This window comes from Colossoma macropomum, unplaced genomic scaffold (genome assembly GCF_904425465.1).
Source record: "Colossoma macropomum unplaced genomic scaffold, Colossoma_macropomum, whole genome shotgun sequence".
Taxonomy (NCBI): Eukaryota; Metazoa; Chordata; class Actinopteri; order Characiformes; family Serrasalmidae; genus Colossoma; species Colossoma macropomum.
This window is the reverse complement of record NW_023494796.1, coordinates 16,534,207-16,561,699: the sequence shown is the minus strand read 5'-3', so window position 1 is coordinate 16,561,699 and position 27,493 is coordinate 16,534,207. Positions and strand designations below refer to the sequence as shown.

General features: G+C 39.7%; 2 protein-coding genes across 2 annotated transcripts; one reads left to right on the top strand and one right to left on the bottom strand.

Moving 5' to 3' along the window:
* Positions 1-4: 4 nt before the first annotated feature.
* Positions 5-9,942, top strand: LOC118816537 (C-type lectin domain family 4 member M-like). Its single transcript, XM_036582966.1, has 5 exons — positions 5-314; positions 4,916-5,365; positions 8,065-8,207; positions 8,512-8,618; positions 8,720-9,942. The coding sequence occupies exons 1-5, from the start codon at positions 143-145 to the stop codon at positions 8,865-8,867; spliced, it is 1,020 nt and encodes a 339-aa protein (XP_036438859.1). The 5' UTR covers positions 5-142; the 3' UTR covers positions 8,868-9,942.
* Positions 9,943-13,044: 3,102 nt separating this feature from the next.
* Positions 13,045-14,926, bottom strand: LOC118816812 (CD209 antigen-like protein A). Its single transcript, XM_036583407.1, has 3 exons — positions 14,798-14,926; positions 14,554-14,669; positions 13,045-13,222 (listed from the first exon to the last, which is right to left on the bottom strand). The coding sequence occupies exons 1-3, from the start codon at positions 14,924-14,926 to the stop codon at positions 13,090-13,092; spliced, it is 378 nt and encodes a 125-aa protein (XP_036439300.1). The 3' UTR covers positions 13,045-13,089.
* Positions 14,927-27,493: the final 12,567 nt, after the last annotated feature.

Genomic DNA, 27,493 nt, shown 5'->3' with positions numbered 1-27,493 from the left:
ACTTCCTTTATTAAAACCACTAAAACAGTTAAACTAGTGAGGAAGTGCGGCAGTTCAGTAGAGTTTCTACAGACAGAGACACAGTCATTTAGCGTATTAATGCTTTATAGATTAGAGATTTGGGGTGTTTTATAGATTAAAGATGTTTCGAAGTGTTTCTGATGATGTGATCTGCCTTGAGGAGCTGAGCAGAGGAGATAAAATAGAGACGGTGGTGAATGTTTATGAGAGTGCAGACCTTGTTCGAGGTCAAGACCCCAACACAGGGACGGAGGATGCCAACACAAGGGGGATCTCACAAACACAGCAAACAGGTAAGATAACAAATTCACTTTTATACACTTTTGTATAGAAACAATATTGTTCATAGTGTTATCCAGTATTGTTGCAGCACAGCCAGCAGTTTAGGTAACACTGTAGAATGTGGTTCCTTATTAACCTAAACTATGAGCAAACAAGTCATGAACTAATACAGTAAATATCAGTAACAAATAATGGGTTATGCTTTGTGGCAAATGAACAAACATAAGAAGGAATTGCTTGTTTCTGACATAGTTGACAATAAATAAACCAAATTTACAGAATGAACAGACAGATTAATTAATATCATAACTAAGATTAACTTATATAATAGCTAAGGTTGACTAATAAAGGAACTAAGATTGTCTAGTGTAGTAACTAAGATTAACTTCTACAGCAACTAAGATTAACTACTGTGGTAACACGATCCCATTTCACCCCTCGTCCCTACCACTAAGTCCTTGTCCCTCCATTTTGCACGTTCACGTCTAGGGGTAGGGTGTCCCGATTTTTGTTGAGATAGAGGGGTAGGGTGAAGTGTTAGGGCTACACGTTTTTTCAGAGGCACACTCCAAACAGTGTTATGAGAAATAGAAAAACTGGCAAGATGTCTGTGCAAGCGACTAAAGAAACCTACAAATGTGAGAATTTTCTCTGTTAAAAATTACGATAACCACTGTATTATCTTAGTCTAATGCCGTTTCAGTGTATTATGGTCGTTTTCTTCATAGCAAGCATAAAAATCACTAGTAGTATAGTAATATGTTGGTAGCTAGCTAGCTAAATTTCCCATTCCACCTTAAATGGTGCAGCGGTTGCATTTTGGCACCTTGGGCATCGGAACTACTGCACCATTTAAGGTGGAATGGGAAAATTTAGCTAGCTAGCTAGCTACAGAAATATTAGCATACTACTAGCATTTTTTTATGCTTGTTTCATGCTTTATGCTGCCAATTAGCTGACTTTAGCGTGATGTCACTGAAGAATTAAGAGTGGGCGATAATAAATAATTATCTCATCCCACCTCTTTGAAGGCCCATGATGCTCTAAATTTAACTAAAGCCCAGCAGTGAGGAGCTGAACTTTACCCTCCTCTGCTATCACTGCAAACTGGCAGGGTCGCCTACAGAGCACCGCTAGTAGCCTGTTAATGAAGTAATGTTGTTTATTTGAGGGTTGTTCCATTTTGTAGGAGAAGATTTCAACCACTACTCCTGTAACTCAGGTCCAAGGGGCAACGTGACACTCAAAAACAAGGGGTAGGGCTAAAAATAAGAAATGGGATTGGGCCTTACTAAATGAATGAACATGAGCTCAAGGAAAGCTAATGACTTAAATTTAATGGAAAAAGTGGAAGAAGAACCACTATTGGGTAACACTTTACATTAAGGGTACATGATCTGCCAGTAATTAAGGCATTTACTTATTAACAATTAATCAGAAAGTAATGAGTCATTAATCAGGAACAAATTAATAATTCATATATTAACAACCACAAGATTACATTGCTAATGCATGTACTAATGAATAAAGATGAAGGTAATAAAGGCTTCCTTCAGTGTCTTAACTGTTGTATGTTTAATAAACATTTATTTACTTATTTATTTACTGAAAATGAAAATGAAAATGTTTTCCATTATACATCTGTTATTCTTTTTAAAAATATGTTATATCTATTTTTTTTTGTAATGGAAACATAGCCCTTTGGAATGAAACTCTTCAACTGTTTCCGCAGCTGGAAATCACAGCTATTTTTCTAAGAGAAGATTAAAAAAATCATTTAAATCATTTGAAAATCATTTAAATAATTGTAAAAAATTGTCCAACATGAAAGCATTTTTCTTTACAGGTGAGTTATGCATACTCATACTGGATGATATACGCTATTTGCACCGTAGATAATGTTTACACATGGTATTGCCTAGTTATCTGAGTGTTGTGAGTGTTTGCTAAACACTGTGTAAGGTGTTTGTGTTTCTCACGAGGATCGTGTGATTCTATTAATATGTGGCGTCGGGCCACAGGGACTCTTATTCTGAAGGGCTGCGTGTGTGCAGTGACAGTGCTTCACAGCCTAGCACGATATTTTCCCCTTTTCTTTTGTAGCTACCCCGTTCTGAGTTTTTCAGTAAAACTGAGTCATGGACTCGATCTTGTGTGAGTGCTTTGGAAACACCGCATGCTGCAATATGAATATCTTCATGTAGTTAAGTAGCAGTCCTGTCCGTTTCACAGATGTTTGTGGAACAACAGAACCACTATGTATTGGTTCCTCTTCATTTTCCGTATACTACACTGACATATTCACGTGCTCTGGTTCTGTGTATTGTGTAAAAATCATAAGATGATGATAAAAGTATTTTTTATTCCTATGAATTTTTACAGCCATGTTTTTATATGAGTCGTCTTGTACTTATCCTTCATCACTGTTCTTGTGAGGGCAAAAGAATGAAAGAGTGAAGTTTGGTGAGTAATGATTAACCCCTGCTATTTTGTTAGCTTTTAATCAGTAATAAAGTGTGACTGGTTCATCACTTTACTTTAGGGGGCACAAACAGTATGAATTCACCATGAACAATCAGTAATCACTGCTTTCTTTATAATGAATTGAGAATTGACTCTGCATTGTGTTGCACGTTTCTTACTCTGATACACCTCAACCAGCACAACAGGAGCTTGTAGTTCAGTCAGGTGTACTAAATGAGGAACAGCACAAAAATGTGCATAGAATCAAGGATTCTTTTGACCGTAGGAGAAAGGCACTACACTTTCCCTATTAATTATTAACTAATTTCTGAGTTCAGTGGTAACTGTAGGATAAACCATTGCCTCATGAGGCACTGTGTATCAACATAGGAGTTAAAACGACATATTATTAATATGAAAGATGAATTAAAACTATGGCAACGGTCACAAACGAGGACTAGTTGCAAAACAATGTCAGTTTTTAATTTTATTAAAAAAATAATTAAGGTTTTACTTTTATTAAATAAACAGACACTAGCTAGGTAACATAGGTAAGGTAGGTAGGAAACAGACAAGGCCTGACTCAAGACTCAAGACCTGACAGATGGTAACAGGCAGATACAAGGGCTGCTTACACAGCATGATGAAGCAGAAGGACAAGATGATGAAAGGATGGAACTACAGATAAAACACAGTTGACTTTGATAGCCACAGTATTCCAGAGCACTGTGAGTCAGAGGGATCTCGTGACAATAAACATTAATTAACACATGAATTCTTGATGAATTCAGATGCTGAAGAAAGCCTTTATTGCCTTCATGTTCATTCATTAGTACATGCATTAGTAATTTAGTCTTGTGGTTGTTAGTATATGACTTATTAATTTGTTCCTGGTTAATGACTCATTACTTTCTGATTAGTTATTCATTGGTAAATGCCTTAATTACTGGCAGATCATGTACCCTTAAAGTAAAGTGTTACCCAATATGGTAACAGTCAGGAGTCGTAAGCTTCAGGACTGGCCTAATATACAGACCGAATGAACACATTCTCAATAGTAGAGGAGAGACATATTTTGCTTGCTGTTTTTGTGGAGAGCTTATGTGGAGAGCTGAGAGCTTCAGGTAGCCCAACTTAAAAAAAAAGTCCAAATCTCAAGCAGCATGTCAGGCTTTTCTTATGTGCTGATCAGTCTGGGGTGTGTTTTGTTTAGAAACTCTTCTTAATTCCAGTACCATGTAAACTTCCTCATAAATAACTGATTAACAGACCTTCTCATTTTTCACGAAGTGCTTCTTTAGTTGTGTTTCGCCTGCATGTCTGTTTTTCAGCTCGTCTGCCTAGAGCTCAATTTGTCAGGTACGCCTACCACAGAGATGCACTTTGTAGGTTTGCAAGTGGATTGACTGTACTTGACTAATTTCTTAGCCCCCCTCTGCCCTGTCTTTTACAAGAAAAATACCACCACAACACCAAATCTTGTGACCTGTTGAAGGGCTGGAGGATGACATAAACATTGCATAAAAAAAGATGAGCTATAGTTGAGAGTGGATTCAGAGATGTAAAACGAGAGATGTAAAGAGATTTCTGGGAACACAGTCACATGGTTTTGGTGAGAGGGAAGGTGACTCATTCCTCCTTTATGCTGACAACAGTGACCCAAGGCCTGTTCACATCAGGGAAAAATTTCACTAAACTTTAGCGATTACTTTTCTTCCTACAGGATTACAGCGAAACTGTGGTCAGTTTTGTGATTGCTAGGGTCTGATAAAAAAACAAAACAAAACAAAAAAAAACCTGTTTTGTTTTGAATCTGCTCAGCCAACAGCTGAGTCTTTCTGCACAATCTGCAGCTGTTGCTTTGGGAAAAGGGGAAGGATGAAGTGGATGAAGACTTAAAGAAGACAGGAACTATCACTTTTTGTCCCATTGGATTGAATAGGCATGAATCTTGCTGTACCTTCTATACAATCTTTGTATAGTGTCTAACTGTACATCAACAATTTGCAGCAATAAGGTAATTATGAGGTAGATGTACTTAATAAACTACAAACTTTTGTGTCGATGATTGTGATGGATTTATGTGTGGTTAAACAGTGATTGTTGGTTATGTCTTAAGCTTACATATCTCTATGTGTATTCTCTCTAGAGAGTCACACTAAAGGGAGCAGATTCTACAGACTGACTGCAGTGTGTCTGGGGCTACTTTGTGTCCTCCTGCTGACGGCCATTGCACTGCTGTGGATCAAGACATACCAGTTACAGACCAATTACACCAGCCTGACTATGGAGAGAGACAAGTTACAGACCATTTACATTACCTTGACTACAGAGAGAGACAAGTTACAGAGCAGTTACACTATCCTGACTACAGAGAGAGACCAGTTACAGACCAATTACATCAACCTGACTACAGAGAGAGACCTGTTACTTACTAGTTACACCAACCTGACTATAGAGAGAGACCTGTTACTTACTAGTTACACCAACCTGACTATAGAGAGAGACCAGTTATATACTAGTCACACCAACCTGACTCTAGAGAAAGACCGGTTACCAACAGAGAGAAATAAACTCCAGGGAAAGCTTTCTGAAATTGGTAAGTGCTTTTAGCTATACATTCTGCCTTAATTGATTGATAAAATAATAGTAAGTAAATTTTGTTTATATAGCACATTTAAAACCAGTGCTTTATAATTGATGGACACAAATTTGTCCCACCATTAGCTTTCCGCTTGCACCAGTGCCTTGGCACAGTGACAGCAAAGGCCCAATCTCCTTTTATTTGAACAATAATAACTAAAATAATAACAATGATTGTAGTACTAGGATGTTTGAATATTTATTGTCTGCACATACGCAGATGAGAAGCAATGCAGTTTTGGGTTCATGTTTTACTGAGTTTGAATAAAGACAGAAAATGGTGCCAGAAGTTTTGGACCTCCCTTCTTTGTAAATTCCAGTCACATTTCTTGTGCAAGCTGCGGCTGTCTAGATCAAAATGAGGTGATTGAGAGTGTAGACACGTTGTGTTTGGGTAAGATGATCTTTGCTAATCACGATAGAGCTGCAGTAACACATGGACTGCTCTGCTGAGCCACAAAGAAATCATGTGGACCAAGCAAGACTCCAATACAGGTGACTGGGCAGCTTGATGCGACATTAGGTCACAGGGGTATAAAAGGAATGCTCACTGTGTTTGTAGTGCCTGGATTGGTCTCCCCACTGCTTAGGTTGCCACCTGTAAGAGAGTTGGGCCTGCTCAACCAAATGATGCTACATTGGAGGCAAACATCAAAGAACTGTCTCCCAAAGTCTTCAGTGGGCTGTGCCATGCCAAGTGTTTTTGCCCTTAATGAAGAGGGTGGAGATGAAAGAATGGAGGACCTGGGGGTCATTGCACCCATCAGAGAAGCCACAGAATGCTGCTCTGGCATGGCTGTGCCCCCAAGCCAAATGATAAAATACACATTTCTGTCAACTTAGTCCGCTTCAATGAGAATGTGTGAAGGGAGAGAGGCATTCTACCTGCAGTAGATGAAACACTGGCCAAGCTGGCTGGATCAACAGTTTTTCTCCACACTGGATATTACTGCTGGGATTCTAGCAAATTGCTCTGCGTAGAGACTCAGTCCCACTAAGCCTTCCTGCACCTTTTGGGAGGTATTGTTTTCAGCACCTCCCCTTTGGGATTTCATCTGCTCCATAACATTTTCTTCAGTGACTGGAGGGCCTGGAGGGCTTTGCCATGTTGACAATATTCTGGTGTTGGGAACTATGTGGGAGGAACATAATGCCCAGCTTCACAAAGTGTCACAGAGGCTCCAGCAACAAGGACTGACTGTGAATGACAAATGTGAGTTTGCAGTGGCTCAGGTGAAGTCATGTCATTAGTGCTGCTGTCATACAGTCTGATCCAGACAAGATAAAAGTGGTCTCGGAGATAGTAGTGCCCAAAGATTTTACTGATGTTAAGCGACTCACGGGCATGGTCAACTATGTTGGAAAATTCTCCCCCTACAATGCTGAACTGACAGGTCTGATAATGCTGATAATGACTGGATCTGGAGCAGTGCACAACAGTGAGCTTTTGAAGAAGTGAAACTTGAACTGAGCTCTTCTATTGTCTTTGCACAGTACTGCCTTGACAGTGAGACGAGAGTGTCTGCAGATGAATTATATGAACTAGGAGAAGTCCTGTTTCAGCTCTAACCATCAGAAGTGTGTCGGCCCCTTGCCTTTTTTATCATACATTATGATACAGAATGTAGGAACACATAGATCAAGAGGCCCTTGTGGTCACTTGGGCCTGGGATTGATTCCAAAAAACCTTTGTGATCTGTACCGATCATAAGTTGTTGATCAGTTTTATAGGTTCAAGAGCCCTTGATGATGTATCGTCACGCATATTGCAATTCAGACTATGGCTCCTGTGCTTCTCCTATAAAACTGCATGTCGCTGGTAAAAAAAATCTGGTAAAAATCTGAGCCCCTCTGGCTCATGGGGCATCCCCTGCACCACAACATGGGAATTCCACTTCCTGTTGGCCCTGCCTCCCTTAAACCTGCATGACAAGACCTTCAGCCTTTTGATAGAAAAGCTCTCGAGTGGTACAACAGCCAGAGCTCGGGACATGTAACACTTCAGCCAGGATAGAAAATCTGGATAAAGAAATTGCTCCATACAGGCACCTGCTGATCCCCTCACCATTCCTGACAAGTATATGATGGCTGTGGAGTCATCAGAGTCAGTCATCAGGAACCTAAAAGGACACCAACATCCACTCTATCACAAAGAACACCTAGCAAAGGATGTGCTTTCTATGGCTGCTGGTTTGGTTCTACACAGCCATTACAGAGTCATTCATTACCGCCTCCATTATATTATAGTGCAGCTCTGCCACCAAACATGACAACCATAAACTGCAGCACACCATCAGGTCTGCTGAAAAGACCATTGGCATTAACTTACCCACCCTGCTTGATCTGCTTCAGAACCAGGAAGCAAAGGTTCTAAAATCTGAGTGGCTGAGCCACGTTCAAAGCTGTTGCCAAAGGTTTGACACACACATATAACCAAATACATAAACTGAATTCTGTATTAGTTAATAAAACCATTGTGCTTGTTTTGTCAGTGATATGCCAATGTCAGTGAAACAGATACTGCACTATTCATAGACTATATGCTAATAAGTAAAACATAAGCGTGTCAGAAACACATTTAATGTCACATGCACCCTGGACTAAACCGAGGATTTTGATTTCAGTTCAAAACTGTTACATCCCTGATGTCTATAGAAAAAGCAAACCAGAAGGGATGGCTGTACTTCAACTCCAGTATTTATTACATCTCTACTGAGAAGAAAAACTGGAGGGAGAGCAGAGAGGACTGCAGAAGGAGAGGAGCAAACCTGGTGATCATAAACAGCAGAAAGGAACAGGTGAGAGAGAGAGAGAGAGAGAGAGAGAGAGAGAGAGAGAGAGAGAGAGATGGTTGCTTTTATTTCATAATTCAAACCGGTTACTACTTTTGCAGACTGGCATATCTCTTATTTTTTACTATGACTACTGCTGAATGATCTCGACAGTTTTAGACTGGGTTAGAGTAGCTTACAGTAATGTAGCTGCTTTCTTTCTGCATTTTTTTTTTCAAAAAATGTGCTAAATCTTGTGCACATGATCAGGTGTGTGTAACTACACTGAGTGTGTGAGTGAGAGTATGTAAACAGTTTCACACTTCAACAGGACTTTATTGAGGTGTTGAGACGAGGTCAGTGGGCTTGGATCGGTCTGACTGACAGCGCCTCAGAGGGGGTCTGGAAATGGGTGGACGGCTCAGCACTGACCATTGGGTAAGAGACCACTGAACTGAGCTCTAGTCATGATGCATTACTAGCTCTTACTCCTCACTGCTCTGATAAAACACAGTGGATACTGTAATCGTCCCTTTCAGGTTTTGGAAAGCTGACGAACCCAATAGTAGAACCGGAGATGAAGACTGCGTCATAACTGGCTATGTGTCTGATCCTGTAAAGAACTGGGCTGATTACAGCTGTAAGGATGACTTTGTTTGGATCTGTGAGAAGAGAATATTTAGCTGAATTGCTGCACAAGACTCATTAACAACAAACTGTTTTTTGAATTTGCCTTCTTTTCATTAAGATTTGACCTGTTTGCTGGTGATATCTGTTTATTTCCTGATACTCATTGATAAGATTCACAGGAACAGACACAGATTTAATGAATCAAATGATGCTACCCTTTGTGAGTTTTCCTTGGTCATGGTAGAGATAGGTACCAACCAGTGTCTATCTAGTAAGCAAGAGCAGCTATTAACCAGATAGTCAGCATCATATATTAAAACAGCAGTCTTCATGAATATCTTAAACTACATCAACAGTTGATGTAATTGAAGAAGGGACCAATGCAGGAAAACTATAATTCATAAAAGAATGCAATTCATATGTTTACTCTCAACAGCATTCTGACTTGTGATTGGGTGGTTATTTCAAGCCTGATTGACCAACTGGTAAATCTGTATGTGTGGAATACTGAACTTATATTTTATTTGATAATGGTCATGAATGAAAAAAAGTTGTTTTAAAAAAGGTTTTATTTGTTTTTCTGTGTCATTTTCATTGAACTTAAGGTATTTCACTGTAATCATCTTCTCACATATTCTCTAAATTCCATGCTGTTTCAGTGCCACATATGGGACATACTGCTGTTCTGCTCGCACAGCCTGTGTAAAAGTTAACATGAGTGCCAAAAGGAAAATCAAGATGTGAATCAGTACTAAGAGCAAAATATTTTTCACACATGATTTTAAGAACGAAACATCTGTTTAATTATTTATGTATCAAAACCTCTTCCTTGCAAAGGCCCTGAGGCATCTGCTATCTGAATTTCTTCATAGGCAAGGTTACAATTGTTGAAGTTAATATGATTCCCTCTGTAACATAGCACTACGCCTACCAGCCATATATGACGTCATATATGAAGTATTCCACTTCTGCTGCTGATGTTATTCCCTCTTGGCTTTTTAAAGAAGAAAGCTGATCATGATGTTTTGTCTATCAAATGCAAATATAGTCTCTGGTAAAGTACCTGCATGTTCTAAGCATTTTGTGGTTCATCTGTTCTTAATAAAACAAAACCTGGGGGACTGAGTAACTTCTGACCTATTTTAATTTTTATGTTTTTGCAAAGGTTCTAGAAAAAAGTTGTTTTTCCTTAACTTGCATCTTTTTAAATGCAAACAAATGCATCCCTCCAACAGTGTGTTTTTCCCCCACAGTACTACAACCATGGTGGGGGTGGAGTTTTGTAATGTACAGGACGGTCTTATAAATTGACTAACAAGAGGTCAGTGTAAACACAGACAAGTCCTCCGATCTGTAGTGCAGTTTTCCAAATGGGGTTTCGCAGGCACACAATACACGTTTGCTGATGCCACTGCTAAAAAAGCTATTTTTATCATGTTCTACATATTTTTCAGATTATTTATATTGGTAACAAAAGAAGTTGAAGTAATTGACTAATGCACCTTTAACTATATTCATTATTAAACCAGTGTACAAAGGGAAAAAACATTCATCAAGGGTTTTCCATCCACCCCCTTTCTGAGAATTTTGAAAATGAGCATTAAAATTAGCTGCACGGAAAAGCTAGAAGTTCGAAAAAATATCTGAATGTTGCAAATGAGTTTTTGCTCTCGCATGAGGTGGAAATTTGGTTCGTCAATAAAAGTGAAATACAACTGAAACAGATTTTTCAAATAAATGATGATTAAATTGATGTAGCGGGAACAAAAGTCATGTGTCACTGCCCACTCTGCTCTATCTGGTGTCTCTAACTGTGAGAACTGCAGACATATACAGCTGGCAGCGCTGTCAAAACTGATCTACCAGAAGCTAATAAAGGTTCAAATACATCCACTTTACGTGCCATGAACAGACTCCTAGGTACACTGCGTTATCCACCCAGTTGGGCCACATATCATGCTGTCCAATGAAAAACATGTATCTCCATTTTTTGCGATTTTCGGCAGCCATTCTTTACACACACATACATTTTCTGAACCTCTTATCCTTCTGGGTCGCGGGGGGTGCTGGAGCCTATCCCAGCTGTCACTGGGTGGAAGGCATGATCCATTCTTTACATTGTGTGAAAATATCAATGCTTAGAAAAAAACTCTTTCCATTGACTTGCATTGAAAGTAAAGAACGTTTTTGCCCCCTGCTGCAAAGTTACTATTTTGGAGATATATGTCTTTCTTTGGACAGCGACAAAATGCTGGTCATGCATGTGCACAAGATGTCCCTAAAACTCACTGTTAAGATGCACAAGCACTGAAATAGTATGGGACAAACATTAGGTGGTGGAATATACCTATTGCAATGAGTTGTTTTTGTGTTTATGGCCAAGTCTTGGTAGGTGTTATATCTAAATGCTTCTCCAAGAAAGCAATATCACTGCTTCTTTCATTGTTTTTATGTAACATTCACTGAGACACATAATGGGTTATATTAAAAAAAGTTCTGTACATTTTTTTTATGTAATGATAATGTCAAACTTCGCTTTACTAGCCAGGCCTTTCAGCATCTCTTGCATCTGTCTACAGTTTATTTTCTATGAAACTGCATAAATACAGAGTCTAATAGGAGCAAAACAAGAGTATGAAAGGGGAAGTGGATGTTTCATGTGAAACAAATTTTTTACTTCATCCTCAAGCATCTAGAGTTTGTGAATAACACACACACACACACACATCACTATATACACAGTCCCTCACACTCATAATGGATGGTTGTTTGGTGCTGTATGAGGCCCTTTTGATTATTTATTTAATTTGATTATACATCAAAGTTGGATTATTTTATATTTTTTTGATTATTATGTAAACAGTATTTATATACAGAATTACCAAAAGAGACAACTACCTTGTATTTACACTCACCTGTTCATTACGTCCATTTACCCTATAAGACCACCATAGTGATGTGCAATTACAGACTGTAGCCCATCTGTTGCAGCACAATTTATTAGTTCCCCTCTACCTCATTCATCATTGGTCAGTTTCTGACCACAGAACTGCTGTGATGCAGGTCTTGCAGCTTTTCTGACGTACGTCTACAGTTTATTTCCTCCGAAACTTCATAAAAACCATAGTCTAAAAACAGCAAACAGGAATAAGAAAGGGGAAACAGACATTTTTCGAGAAAGAAATCTGTCAAAGATATACATTGCCTGCTGTACTTTTTGACTGTATCGTTCTGTTTACACACATGTGCACGCACAATCACTTATTAGGACACATTTGAGGTTGTATAACAGAAATATTCCACCCATTTCTGAATGACTTAGAGGAATGCTGGCATTGGAAACAGTAAAAAAAAAACTTATTTTTTAATCTAAGATTTTTTGTTGAGTGTGCTACATTACCATGCATCTGGGGATAACTGTTTTTGTAGGACAGATTTGGGAACCTACTCAACACACACACACACACACACACACACACACACACACACACACACACACTCATCTACCATCTTAAAGCAGTGCTTTATTTACTTTTATTTTATGCATAAGAGCTTGAAGGAAATTCAGAATGTCTGATCTTCTAATCATGGTTGAGCAAGAAGGTCTTGAATTCTTTTTTTTCCCCTTTTTATAAAATGTTTCAGCTTTTTATATTGCTCACAGTGATGCACAATCCACCGCCAATATACTAAGTACAAACATCTTAAACACAGTATAACCAAACTGAAATGATCTGTGATTATTCAACTATATGTTTTCTAATACAATAAAAAAACAAGTGTTTGTTTAATATTAGTACCACTCTGGCTTAGTCAGATACAAATGAAGGTGATTTGTTTTAAATAATAACCAACACAAGGAGAGGCACATAGCATATGATACCATTACGTAAGTGTTTTATTTGCTTAAAAAGCACAGTATTGAATTACCACAGTAATAAATCATTTCACTGAAGAATGCAACAGTACAGCAATACAGATCACCCCCCCACACACACACACACACCAAAAAAAAATGTGTGAAAATGTCATGAATGCAACACATGCACACAACTGTACTAAAATCATATTATTTAAAAATTCCCTGCAGTCTTGTAGAGGGCAAACTCAGTAACATACTCTAGACTAGGAGTTGTGCAGCCCCTTTTATAGTTTTAAAAATATCCCCCATTCCCTCCCCCACACCTCACACACCAGTAAACACAAGAATATGATGTGCATTTGAGTATACAAAGGCTGTATCATCATTACTTATCTGATCATCTACTCCATCACAGTTTTACACCCTTTTTTCACAGATCCACCTTCTTTTATCAGAGCATCGCCTGTCGTTCCATCTCTTGTTATTTGAGTAAAACTCAACACAGTCTTCATCACCACCGAGATCATTTGGTTCGCTGCCACTCCAGTACCTGAAAACCAGAGAATCAAAAACAGCCTCTGTTCAGTAAGTTAGTTCTCATTTCCACACTTGTGGCTCAACCTTCTGAGCTCAGTTAGATACAGGCCAGTTTTTGGCCTCAAAGTCTGTGTGCATTTACCAGGCTGAAATCTGGCCATGGGAGGATCTCTTAGCAAGATAATGATTCCAAACACACAAAAAATCCACACAAAAGGTTGGAACTGTTCTGCATTAATGAGTGTTAGGCCCTTTTCACAATTCCATGTTTTTCACGCTGCTATATAAAGCAGCAATAAGGACATAGAAGCTCTAATGAATAGAGCTTGTGCAATGTACCCAAGTGTTCGAGCTCATAGCGAAAACAACCGTACATCAGTTTTAATAGCTTCTTAGCTGATAATGAACAGAGGACAAATGTTGTACAATTTGTTTCAATGAAGGACTACATTTTGTCATATGGAGGAAAAGAACCTTTGTGTCAGCATTTCCCTGCCACTGGCTAATGTTATATTGAAGGCATTTTGTGCTTTAAAGTTGGTGCTGCAGCCGCTTTCAGTTTTCACTCCTCCTCAGAGGATGTCGGCATTCAATGGAGCAGGTGCTCAGCGATGAGTAGATGCTTGTTCACTAGAGCAGGCGGTTGGGAAAAAAGTCTACAATAGCGCTACAGACCGTGACCACGTGGCTGCTCCCTTGACAGAATGTGCACGTTTACCTTTTTCTAGCTAGTTTATTACTTTTATTACGTTTCAACATCTCCAGCTAACATGGCTAATCTAGCTTTTTGGTTATTTCCACACGCCCATCGTATAGACTCTGTAGACGTTAGCTGATGTTGTCGTACTTTGACAGCTGTGAAGGAATTCTCCGACAAGGAATTTATATCTTTTTTTCAGCTTGGACTCCCACACTGTTGCGTGTATGGTGTTCTCTAACAGTTCTGGACACATCCTCGAATTTCAATCTTGGCAACTATGACAAAGATAAAGTGACATATCTTTCCATGCTAAGCTGAAGAGGAACGCTAGTATTTTTGAGGGCAATAATTGTCTGTAAGGCAATTGCAGAATTTTTGTATACGCCATTCAATACTTTCATTTCTTGTGAAAAGGGTCAATACGAGATCGCTCAACAAAATGGCCACATGGCAGGAGCCAATAATTCTGGTGTCGACTATAACAGAATATGGCATAATTATGTTCCCTAACTAAATGTATCTTGAGCAGCGAGGACTTTTTTTGCAACAGATGTATGGATGGTAAACTTTTTAATTTCGGCTGAAATGTCTCTGTAAGTGTTGCAGTCTTCTCCACATTTGAACACGTAATATAAGTTTCTTACTCAGTGGTCAGAGCTGAGCCATCCACCCATTTCCAGACCCCCTCTGTGGCACTGTCGGTCAGACCAATCCAGATGTCACCACTGTTACCACTGCCGATATTATTAGCAATGAATTCCTGGAAACACAATATTAGAATATGCAGATTTAGAACAGTGACATTCTTTATTTCTCTCTCGCTCTCTGTCTCTCTCTCTCTCTATCTGTCCCCCTCACATTAACTCTCTCACTAACTCACTGACTCACCTGCTCTTCTCTGCTGTTGATGATCAGCAGGTCTGCTCCTCTCTCTCTACAGTCCTCTCTGCTCTTACTCCAGCTCTTCTCTCCAGTAGAGATGTAGTAAACACTGGAGCTGAAGTAAAAACATCCCATCTTGTTGTGTGTATCTGGTCAAACAGAAAATTACATCCATATTTGCTTTATTTGTTTGTCTGTGCAGGTCTTGGAACACATGCACACACCCACGCTGATTGATTATTCCCTCTACACCAATTAGAAGTTAAGAAGTATATTCTTACATGAAGAGCAAAGCGTTTATAACAGTAAAAAGCAAAGCTTTCACCACTGCCTCCAGGGTTAGATCCAACTAAGCTTAAATTTATCTGGGTAAGTAAGAAATACTGCACTGTGAGACAGACGCCTAGAGATGAAAAGGTTATCTATATTTTAAAGAGTAACACGTTAGAAGCCCAAACGAGCATCCAATCATCAGCAGTAATCAGCCACAATACACTGTTAGCCAGTTATGTATTTTACTATTTACTCACCTAAGTCAGTCAACTTCTTCTGCAAAACGTCCAGCTGCTTTCTCATGGTGTTGTATCTGATCTGTAATTCTTTCTTTTCATTAGTCACTTGATTAATTTTACCCTGCAGCTGTTTTTCATTCAAAAATAGGTTGGTGTAACTTGTCTGTAACTGGTCTCTCTCTGTAGTAAGGTTGGTGTAACTTGTCTGTAACTGGTCTCTCTCTATAGTAAGGTTGGTGTAACTGGCCTGTAACTGGTCTCTCTCTGTAGTGAGCTTGACCCACAGCAGTGCGATGACAGTCAGCAGAAGGACACACAGCAGCCCCAGAAACACTGCAACAAGTCTGTAGAATCTGCTCTCTGCAGTGTGATGTCTTGAAGCTAAAAAGAAATGACCTTTCAGATGTAACAGCTGTTCAGACAACAACATGGAATTCACATCACGACCTCAGTGCTTCAACAGTAGGAAGGCAGTCATGCAGGATCCAAAAGATAGAACTTTTCTTTCTTTTTCTCATCACTGCAGCTGTCCCTAGTACACTGCCTGCTAGGTAACATGTGGCTTCCACTGTGGAAATTACACTCTTACCTTGCATTTGTGGATGCAGTGACGAACAGTGTTTATTGACAATGATTGGTCAAAGTATTCCCGTGTCCAGGGGTGCCTGATTTTGAGTGGGGGTGGGGGGGGCGCATTTTGCTCTCTGATGCTAATACATATTGCCTATCAAACATTAACCAAGTCAAATAATTTCTACACAGGTATGTTTAATGATATAGGATTATATTGATGAAGACCAGTGCTACATATATTAACAATATGGAAGTGTCCAGTTGCAAATAAGACATCATTTTGACATAGTCATAATCTTGAGAAAATAAGCCAATATTTCAACATAATCAGTCAAAATGTCAAAAAGATTTTACATAGAACCATCTACAGCACATTCTCCGCCAATCTGAAGAACACTTTCATAACGCAAAGAACCCTTTAATCATGCAAAGTGTTCTGTGAGTGTTCATGGTTCTTATTTTTTTAAACGAAGAACCCTTAAAGAATCATCTTTTTCAAGGGTGTACAGTCAGCAACTGGAAACTCAAGCAGTGACATATATGGTTGGCACTTCTGATAATATTGCCAATAAGAGTAGATACAATGTAGGACTACCTAGGAAACTGGAAACCCAGTGTCTGTCCCATACAGTACAATACTAAGACATACTGTCACCTGCACTGAAATAAAGCTGCTTGACAGAATAATACTATGTGTAAAGAATGATTATAGAAGAGAATTTGTTATTTCTACCTGCTTGTTGTGTTTGTAAGGTCCTCTTTGTGTTGGTGTCCTCCGTCTCCACTGTATTTTCTCTGTTCAGCTCCTCAGGACACATCACATCATCATAAATCCTCTCACACATCCCTGATGTATAAAACACCCTGAATCTCTGAAGGACGCTGGATTACTGAAATCTGTAGGAACACTACAGTGCTGCACTTGGCTTATATGGTCAGTGGTAAATGTTGTAGTGGTTTTAGTTTAGGAAGTGGCCAAATTCTTAGAAATACATCTAAACAATCCTGCCTTCCTGTCTGTGGTGGTGGTGCTATTATTAATAATATCATTAAAAGCCATCAAGTCGTTTCCAACTCATGGCGTGCAAACCTTGGTCTGCAAACAGGAGGAGTGGATTGCTTTTTGCACAGTTTGACTGTGGGTGTGCACTGGTGATAAATTTAAAACAATAACTACAAGCAACACAATTAACACTGGCGAATGTAAATAACTTACACTGCCATGCCCGCTTCTTGTTCGAATTTTCACGTTCCACCTTAAATGGTCAGGTGTTATAATAATAACTGCAGCACCATTTAAGGTGGAACGGGAAAATGTATTCGAACAGGAAGCCAACTCGAGCCACGTAAAGTTGAATGCCTCCATACTTTAGTATGCTTTTTGTTTGTTTTCATGAGTAGAAGAATGTCTGAAGGACAAGATGGTTGCTTATATCTACTGCCTCGATAGCAGGCAAGCCTTCAGTTCAGTTGAAAATTCACTCCTCTTCATAACATGAGGATCACGTCCAATTTATCTTGTAATTTTCTGTTTAGGTGACATTACGAGAGAAACGTATAAACAGAAAATCATGTTAACATGCTGTGATTTTCTGTTCATTCCTTTCTCTCATAATATCACCTGAACTAGCACTGTACTGGCCTGCTTCTCACCTCCAGCCACACTTAAGTCATGAGAGAAAACAGATTTGTTATTAAAAGCAAGCTTTCTTTTTGTCTTCACTTAAAAAAAATTCAAATTTTTTCAAGTTTTTTTACCTTGGCCTGTATATTAGCTTTTCCCTGTATGAAAAAAATGCATTTATCAATTACATTTAAAGAAAATGTGAAAAGGCCAAAAAGTGTTCAGTGCACTTTTGGAATACATATAATGGGTGCAGTCGTGGGCTGGAGGTAAGGAAACCAGCCTCGTGACCGGAAGATCGCCGGCTTGATCCCCTGAGCCAACAGTACATGACTGAAGTGCCCTTGAGCAAAGCATCTAACCCCCAACTGCTCCCTGGGGCTGCTCACTGCTCCAGGGCAAGTGTGCTCACTGCCCCCCCAGTGTGTGTGTGTGTTCACTAGTGTGTATGTGGTGTTTCACTGCACGGATGGGTCAAAAGGCAGAGGTGAAATTTCCCCATGTGGAACTAATAATGGTCACTTAACTTAAATGTTTAAAGATACATGTGTTCTGACCGGCCACTTCCTTAAGTACACCTCCTTGTTTCTACACTCATTTTCCATTATATCAGCTCCACTTACCACATAAGTGCACCTTGTGGTTCTACAACACACTACAGACTGTAGTACATCTGTTTCTCTGCATACTTTGTTAGCCCCCTTTCACCCTGTTCTTTAATGATCAGGACCCCCACAGGACCACCACAGGGCAGGTATTGTTTGGGTGGATTGGGACCAGGACTGAGAGACGCTGGTTCATGCCTTGCAGTCTCTCTGATGTACAGTTTATTTTTTTCTGAAACTGCATAACACCAGAGTCTAAAAACAGTAAGCAAGAGTAATAAAGGGGAACATTTCAAGAGAAACAAATCTTACTTGCCTCATCCCACACTTTCTATCTAGAGTGCATGAAGAAACCTCCCAGACCCACCCAACACTCCCACCCACACACACACACACACACACACAGACACAATCACTCTTAAAGCTGATGATGGTGGTACCATTTGAAACTGATACTGCTCTATAAGTGCTCATCTGGCCATGAAGATCAGGATTAGTGAAAAGAACAGAATAGATATGACAGAGGATTAATAAGCCATTAGGGTGCGAGGGGAATATTAGGACTGCGATTAAGCTGAAATATCAATTTGTGTTTTTCTGGTTGGCATCAGAAAAGAAAAGAGGGAGACTGAGTCTGACAGACATTAAGTGAGAATAGCTGTATTATAGGCAGGGAGTGAGGCAGTAAGTGAGGCAGGGGTGCTTAGAAACACTGTTAGTCTTTTTCATTAATTGTGCTCTTTACCTTTGTTTTAACTTCTAGTGTTGACATAAATGGAGATTTCTATAAGGTTTTGATGAATGTGATATATAGATAAAGTAAACATTCAGGAGCTTTTATGTAGTTTTGAGTAGTAACTAATCTAACAATGGGATATTTTTTATATTTTATATATACAGTTAAGCCAAAAATTAGTCATACCCATGCCAAGTTTTGATTTATAGTATATAAAGTATGATTTATAGTACAGGGTGATTCAAAAACATTCATCCGATTTCAAAGCGCCATATTTTTACCACTGTGAGGCGACTAGGAACCAATCACATACCAGTTGTAAGAGGGGGTCACAGAGTTTCTGACTGTTACCGGAAGATGGCTCCCTTCAGTCTGCGGGGAGATTGCGACCCCTGAGCAGAAAGTGTTTTGCGTTCTCCACTTCAATAAAAGTGAATCCGTCAGAACTATACAGTGTGATTTTCGTCAGCAGTGAACCTCCAACATCTCGGAGCATTCGTTGTTGGTTCCACAACACTGGATGATCTCTGAAATCACAATGAAAGAGCCATGAGTACAGTGACACCCGACATGCTCAATCTAGTATGGGATGAATTAGACTATGGTGTTGATGTTGTCCGTATGGCTGGAGGAGGTTCATATTGAGCACTTGTAAAATTACATAATAAACTTTATGCTCTCTTAAACCATTTACAATTTACTGCATTGTTCTATAATGATTTACAAGTGAAGTAAATCATTTTGAAATTGGATGAATCTTTTTGAATCACCCTGTATATATGTTTTATTTGACCATTAGGTTTCTTCAGGCTGGAAATGACATAAACAACTGACAAACGATTGTAAGACATTGTGCTACGTATAATAATCCTAAAATTTCTGTTTTATATTTTTACTAAAAATGCCATGTCCAAAGTTCATACCCCTTGGAATTGCTGCAAATTTTTGAGAAAATGCAAGCTTCTTTACCATTCCAAATGGTCCTGGTAATTTCTACCATGTTCTAGAGAATTCTAATTAGCTATAAATTGAGAACAGCTGATGCAGTAGTTCTCCGGTCAGTTACAAGTCTAGTCAAGGCTAAAACGAAAGAGCTTAGTAAGGACCTCTGTTTGCACATTGTGGCTGCTCACAAGATGCGGACACAGCACAATGCTGGTCTCCATGGATGTCGATCAAGGAGGACTCCACTTCTGTAAGACAGGCACGGATAAGCTTGCCTAGCCTTTGCAAAACCTCACCTGGGCAATGAAGAAAGCTGCTGGTCTTCAGTGCTATAGGCAGATGAGATATAAATGGAATTGTTTGGACATAGGGACATAGCTTCCATTTGGCAAAAGAAAGGAAAAGCATTCAACCCCAAGAGCACAATCCCCATGTTTTCATCCAGTGGGTCAAGCAACCCTGTCAAAGTAAATGGCATCATGAGAAAAGAGAACTACACTAATATTCTGGAGGAAAGCATCAGGCAGAAAATCTTGGTCTTTGCCAGCACTGAACCTTCCAACTAGACTATGAACTAAAACATAAAGCCAAAGTGGTCAAGAAACAGTTAGGAGAAAACAATATTAACATTTTGGAGTCCAGACCTGAATCCCGCTGAGAATCTGTGGAGGGAAATAAAGACCAGAGTAATGGCAAGGAAGCCGTCCATCCTCAAAGACCTGCAGATTGTCGCAAAAGATGAGTGGTCCAAAATCTCAGTGAAGACATGCAAAAAGCTTGTTAGCAATTATAAGAACTGATTGATTGCTGTTATGGTAAATAAAGGCTTTGAGACAAGAAATAGTTAATTTTTTCATGTATATCTTTAGCACAATATCTTACTGTCTTTTGTTACTTGTTTATGTCATTTACTGCCAGAAGAAACCTGTTGGTCAAACAAAAATTCATTACAAACCAAATTTGGCATGGGTATAAATAAACCTTAGTATATAGTATCTAATATAAGCGTTTGTATCTACAACTCATTTGGACTTCTGGCTACTGTTATTACACTCTCCTATTTTTATTTTGTTTCCTGGCTGCAGATGCAGATGCGTTCCAGCAATCATCAACAGATTACAGAATGTGGTTAAAAGGTCTCTGTCTCAGTACGATGGAAAACCACTGAATGATCTTGAAATCATCCTTCAAGGCTTGAACTTTTTCTTTTTTGTGTTATACATCCATCCATCCATCCATCATCTAAACCGCTTATCCTTCTGGGTCGCGGTGGGGTGCTGGAGCCTATCCCAGCTGTCATCGGGCGGAAGGCAGGATACACCCTGGACAGGTCGCCAGTCCATCGCAGGGCAGACAAACAGACATATACATCCACACACACACTCACACCTAGGGGCAATTTAGCACGTCCAGTTGACCTGACTGCATGTTTTTGGACTGTGGGAGGAAACCGGAGTACCCGGAGGAAACCCACGCAGACACGGGGAGAACATGCAAACTCCACACAGAAACGACCCTGGTCACCCAGCCGGGAATCGAACCCAGGCCATTCTTGCTGTGAGGCGACAGCGCTACCCACTGCGCCACCGTGCCGCCCTGTGTTATACATATATGCTACAAAGTTCTTTAGTCCAAAGGGCAAGGGAATTTTGGTCCTGAAAGTTTGGTTGGTGTGCTAGAGCAGGGAAATTACCACATTGTGCTACAGAAACACAGGAGTTTCTATTGCTTTAGCTGGAGTTAAATCCAACTTTGGGTGTTTTTCAGACTGCGTTGTTTGTTCTCACTGCATTGCACACATTCAACAAAGGACTGGGGAATGGAATTATCTACATACTGAGACTACATACATACCAGAGGAAGGCCACCAATAGCATCCACAAAAAAGACCACTGTAGCCCATGTGGCTTCCATACAAAAAGCATGTGAGACAAATATGTGGTTGTATTGCACTGCTTATATGTTAATGACCAGGTACTTAGAAGAAAAGAAGGTAAATTAGCCACCTACACCACAAAGCATCAGTAGACTGTCTGCAATTAGCACCTCTTTTAGTAAAGCTTTACAAAATCATTACATAGAATTATTGAAAATTATTGAAAATGTCGACTTATTTTCTTTTTTGTTTTTGTTACCTTTCTGGCATTGCATTCATTAACAGCCATGGACATTTTAATATGTAATTTTTTGATAAAATGTGTAACATAGAAGCTGGTGAGGTAGACAAGGAGACGGGGTACAAATTAACATTTTGTCATGGGCTCTGTAGTCCATCTGCCCCTTTGTTGGTTTCTGCCCCTGTCTAGTTTGTTTTCTTGCTCCATGCGCCGTTTTTTTCCCTGTTTTTTTTAAGCTTTTGTTTGTTTTAGTTTCAGCTCCTCCCTGTCCTGCCCTGTCATCAGTCTTCAGCAGTTCCTAGTTCATGGCCCCACCCTCATTTAGTGTTCTCAGGTGTTCCTTGTTATCAGTGTTTGTTTATATATACTCAGTGGAAAATATTTTATGAATGACTCCGGGTGAAGTTAATTTTCTTGAATGAAATGAGAAACAAGATATAATTTAACAAGAATTACCACAACAAGATTTAAAAAATGAACTAAGATTTTCTTCTGTCTGCAGTAATTCTATAGGTTTAATAATGGCATTCCAGCAGAGCCCTCCTCACAAGGAAGGAGAGCATGTTCTCCTTTTTATATTTGTTGTTGGTGTGCTGTGCAGTTAATAATCAGATCAGAATGCTAGTACATATCAAGCTCAGAGGACAGAGGATAAGTGAAGTTTAAATGTTCTAAACACTGGGGTAATTGCACTGTCATTAACTAAGCTATGGTTTAGAGTTTAACCTGAGTTTAAACCTGAATGAGTCATGTGGGCTCTTAAACTCCAAATATGCCCTCAGAAGCTCATCATGGTTTGCTGTCTGTTTCTTTGGGCCCTGATTAGCTCCAGCTTCAATCTGTGCTCCTCTTGGCTCATCTGTACTATTGCCCTTTACAGCGAGGGAGCACACCTGGGGCACCATTCTTAAAGGTGCTGGTTGCTCCTCATTTTCTGAAGACTCCTGCTGCTTGTTCCTAGGTGGAATTAAGCCCAAACAGGTGGCAGGGGCTTGTGGAGAACTTGATTGTGATGTGTTGGATGATCATGACAGAGTCATGGGTGTTTATTTTGTATGGCTAAGTGACCATAATGCAGATCTGTTACTGGATTTTTTTGTGGCTTGGATGACTGGCTGAGTGTGGTGCAGATATTGTGCTGGATGTTTGGCAGCTTGGATGACTGGCTGAGTGTGGTGCAGATATAGTGCTGGATGTTTGGTAGCTTGGATGACTGGCTGAGCGTGGTGCAGATATAGTGCTGGATATTTGGCAGCTTGGATGACTGGCTGAGCGTGGTGCAGATATAGTGCTGGATGTTTGGCAGCTTGGATGACTGGCTGAGCGTGGTGCAGATATAGTGCTGGATGTTTGGCAGCTTGGATGACTGGCTGAGCGTGGTGCAAATATAGTGCTGGATGTTTGGCAGCTTGGATGACTGGCTGAGCGTGGTGCAAATATAGTGCTGGATGTTTGGCAGCTTGGATGACTGGCTGAGCGTGGTGCAGATATAGTGCTGGATGTTTGGCAGCTTGGATGACTGGCTGAGTGTGGTGCAAATATAGTGCTGGATGTTTGGTAGCTTGGATGACTGGCTGAGCGTGGTGAAGATATAGGGCTGGATATTTGGCAGCTTGGATGACTGGCTGAGTGTTGTGCAGATATAGGGCTGGATATTTGGTAGCTTGGATGACTGGCTGAGTGTGGTGCAGATATAGTGCTGGATATTTGGCAGCTTGAATAACTGGCTGAGTGTGGTGCAGATATAGTAGCTGGATATCTGGTAGCTTGGATGGATGGCTGACTGAGGTAGAGTTATAATGCTGGATTATTGGTGGCTTGGAGGGCTGGGGTTGGGAAACAACACTCTGGGTTTCAGGTGCCAGAAGCTTTTCCTTAAGTGAAGAGCAGACTGTGTAGGGTTGCAATGGGAGAGCTTGTTGGATCGAAACAGACAGGGGAAGTTGATACTGCCCTGTTCCTCTGATCCATCTACTACAGGAACGCTGTGATGAGGCACCTATGATGAAACAAAAGACGATGTGACAAGATAAATGCACATGAAGACCAAAACATGTAGATAAAAATGACTACACTTGACAGAGCTTAACGTGCAAGCTCTGTTTACATGTCTTTTTTTTCCTCATGCCCCAGCCTCTTAAATGTCTGTGTGTATGTCTGAATGGTAAACAAGCAGTTATCAGTCATATTATTAGTTTGAAACAGCACATCTCCAGGAGAACAGACAAAACAATGTAATTAGATTAGTTAAAAAATACAATTTTTTTAGGTCAAGCACTAATGAGAACAGACTGTGAATGAGAGAGAGACAGAGAGACAGAGAGAGGTTGTACACAAAAGAAACCACACACACCTATGGCTTATAACCTACATACTCTCAGCTCAGATGCATCCTGTGGGTTTTTTAATTGGGTCACTGATAGTCACACAGAGAAGCTTTGTGAGACATAATTACCATCCAAAATTAAAGCATGGATAAGCATAAAAATCAGTGAGTTTATGACCCCGTAAGCAGCAATAAGGGCTGTGTAAGACAAAGAGAATAGAATATGATGGTGAATATGACAGCAGATGCTGTTAAAGCCCATGACTCAGATGCAGGACACCAACACACACACAAAAAAACCTCACACAGAGATACTGCATATTTAGCTAAGTATGACATTATTGTACCAGTTGATTTTGTGTACATTCTTTTTCATTTTTTTGTAAATGTATGATTCCCCAAGTATGAAACTAAATAAATAAACAATGAAATAAATATTTAGCGCCACAGTTATCTGCATAAGTGTTACACGAGACATTTATTGCACAAATGTGCATGCCAAAATGATTAAACCTCTTACATGGACAACACACGCACAGTAGTCCAGTCTAGAGTCACAAAAGAGAGCTGGTATAGAGATGGGCTTCCGAAAGTGCTGCATGGTTTGTGTGTGAAACGGCTTTCGACTTCCTGTCCAAAGAGCATCACATATATTTTACAATACCACACCCATACAGTCACTTTGAGAGCTCATTCAGACACAATTCATCAAGACTGAAATCGGCTTTATTGCTCTACTTGTTCGTCAAGAACAGAGATGGAGATGAGCAAAGATATATATGGAAACTCGGAAATTATAGCAGACCACACATCAACTGATTCAAATGACTACGAGAATATATATGAAGATATCTATGCCAATGAAGATGTCCCAGAGACGTGCAAGACCAATCGCCCTGGGGGAACCTCAGGTACAGACACACTCAAAGCCAGTCCTGGAAAAGTTTTCCTAGTTTGATTCAGCACATGAGGAGGTTGTTCATTAGCTGAATCAGGTGTGCTAAATGAAGTGTGAAAGTGTGAAAATCTGCAGTATAGGGCAGAGACTGGAATTGGGAAGACCTATTTTTTTCTCAGAAGTAGGGGTGGGGCACTATAAATTTGGGGCCCACTCATAAAAAGGTCTTTTTATTTTTCTGCTTAAAAGTTATATTTCAAACAAACGTCATTGCTCCTTAATCATCACTGTAATAGCATTTATCTAATAATTGTGCGTGTCATATCAAAATAATTATGCAACCTATAGTATACCTCTGAAATGTGTGCAGCAATGGTGTAATGGCTCTTTGTGTTACCTTGTCTGATTTCTCCCTCTAGAGTGTGGTAGTGCAGGGGAATTTTCCTATAACTAACTCCAGGGCTATGGCCAGATTAACTTTTCTGCTGTCCTTGGCTATGATAAACTTCACAGAAGGTGTAATAATTTCTGTGAAGTTAAAAAAATGCCTGTAATTTTTAGGTCCTATCTTATTTAATATGATCATCATGGTTGGAGGCAGACTGTAAATATCGTAGGAATATTCTTACTTCATTGTTCAATTTTGGTTGGAAACAAACGGGTAAATTGTGAAAAATTGTCGAATTAGGATTGTTTTCTCTGTGATATCTAGATAGATATAGCCAAGTGAGCTGTCCTATTGGTTTGGACATCAGAAGTTGAACTGAAGGACTAAAGGTGTCAGATTAACATAATTATGAACTCACATAGAAACCAACCAATCATGGCATGATTTCCATTGAGTGGGACCAATATTGGAAGAAAAAATCCCTCTGTGCCTTCTGGCAGTCCTAGATACATCACTGATTGGATACGAGCTGTAGTCTAACCAGTTTTCAGTGGCATCTCTATTTCATCGTTCTTTACAGAAAGTCACAGTAAAACTGTGCTAAAAGGTAAAATATATGTTAATATGTCTGTTAGAAACTTCAAATAAACATGCAATGTCTTTTGCGTTGAATCTAGAATGGCCAAGGAAAAAAAGTCCAGGTGAATCAGTGTTAGCTTATCACTAACATACTCCTAGAATTACCATAAGGACACTAGCAGAAATTATCATTAACATAGAGGCGTTTTTCCCCTCGATTTCAGACAGTGGTCAACCTTTATGGCCTGAGCTAAAGCCCTAGCTCTAATAATTGTGGTTTGGCACCCACAATTTTGGCACTTTTCTCTTTCAAAAGCATTAGACTGGAACCTTAGTGAAGTGCTTGATAGTTATTGCAGACGGTTTACATATGAAAACAAGCAAAAAAATAGTGGGCCAACAACAAAAGAAAAAAAAAGAGCAAGACCACAGCAGGGCAGTGACTATATGTGTGACAGAGAATACTGGTAAAGTCCCTACAATAACCCCATGCTTCAGAGCACGAGGTTAGTACATGAGTGAACATGAGTGACACACAGCACTGACACACTTGTATTAATGAGAAATAGCAATGATGGAGAGGAGATGGTGCTCATGTTTAAAATTTAAAATTATTTAAAAATTTAAAAAATATTTAAATTGGTTGTACATTAAAAAGTGTAGGTAATCATCAAGTATGTGTTTATTTCTACCTTCAGAAGTCCGCACTGCTGTGGGGGGCAGATTCTGCAGACTGACTGCAGTGTTTCTGGGGCTGCTGTGTGTTCTCCTTTTGGCTGGTATTACAGTGCTGTGGATTCATTTCACCGCAGAGAAAGAGCAGTTACAGATCAGTTACACCAACCTGACTATAGAGAGAGACCAGTTACAGACCAGTTACACCAACTTGATCATAGAGAGAGACCAGTTACAGACTAGCTACACCAAACTCATTAACGAGAAAGACCAGCTGCAGACCAGTTACACCAAACTGACCACAGAGAGAGACCAGCTGCAGACCAGTTACACCAAACTGACCATAGAGAGAGACCAGTTACAAAAGGACAGAGATGGACTCAGGAAAAAGCTTTCTGAACTGGGTGAGTGAATGTTTGTAAGTACGAACACTGCTGAAGTTGTAACTAAACATAGAGCTTAAACAGATAGATATATGACCACCTTTAATAGTGAATTTTGCTCATTCATAAAATGTACCGCCAGATTTACTATGCGTAGTGCAAATTGAGGTAATACATTTGGTCATTCATAAACAAACATTACCAAAGTTTTACCTATTACACTATGTGAGGTGTTGCTGCGTTTTCTTCATTTCCGTGTTTTCTGGCAGCGATTCATAACACTAAACAATATCATGAAAATAATGCCCCAACCAATCTGGTGGTAAGTTTCCCCGTAAACC

Excerpts from the sequence above, each read along its gene's own strand:
- LOC118816812 (XM_036583407.1), bottom strand. The coding sequence starts at position 14,926 with ATGGGATGTTTTTACTTCAGCTCCAGTGTTTACTACATCTCTACTGGA. Across the intron at positions 14,670-14,797 it reads TCAACAGCAGAGAAGAGCAG|GAATTCATTGCTAATAATAT; the intron begins GTGAGTCAGTGA and ends TTGTGTTTCCAG. Across the intron at positions 13,223-14,553 it reads GGCTCAGCTCTGACCACTGA|GTACTGGAGTGGCAGCGAAC; the intron begins GTAAGAAACTTA and ends TCTGGTTTTCAG.
- LOC118816537 (XM_036582966.1), top strand. The coding sequence starts at position 143 with ATGTTTCGAAGTGTTTCTGATGATGTGATCTGCCTTGAGGAGCTGAGC. Across the intron at positions 5,366-8,064 it reads GGGAAAGCTTTCTGAAATTG|AAAAAGCAAACCAGAAGGGA; the intron begins GTAAGTGCTTTT and ends TGATGTCTATAG. Across the intron at positions 8,619-8,719 it reads GGCTCAGCACTGACCATTGG|GTTTTGGAAAGCTGACGAAC; the intron begins GTAAGAGACCAC and ends CGTCCCTTTCAG.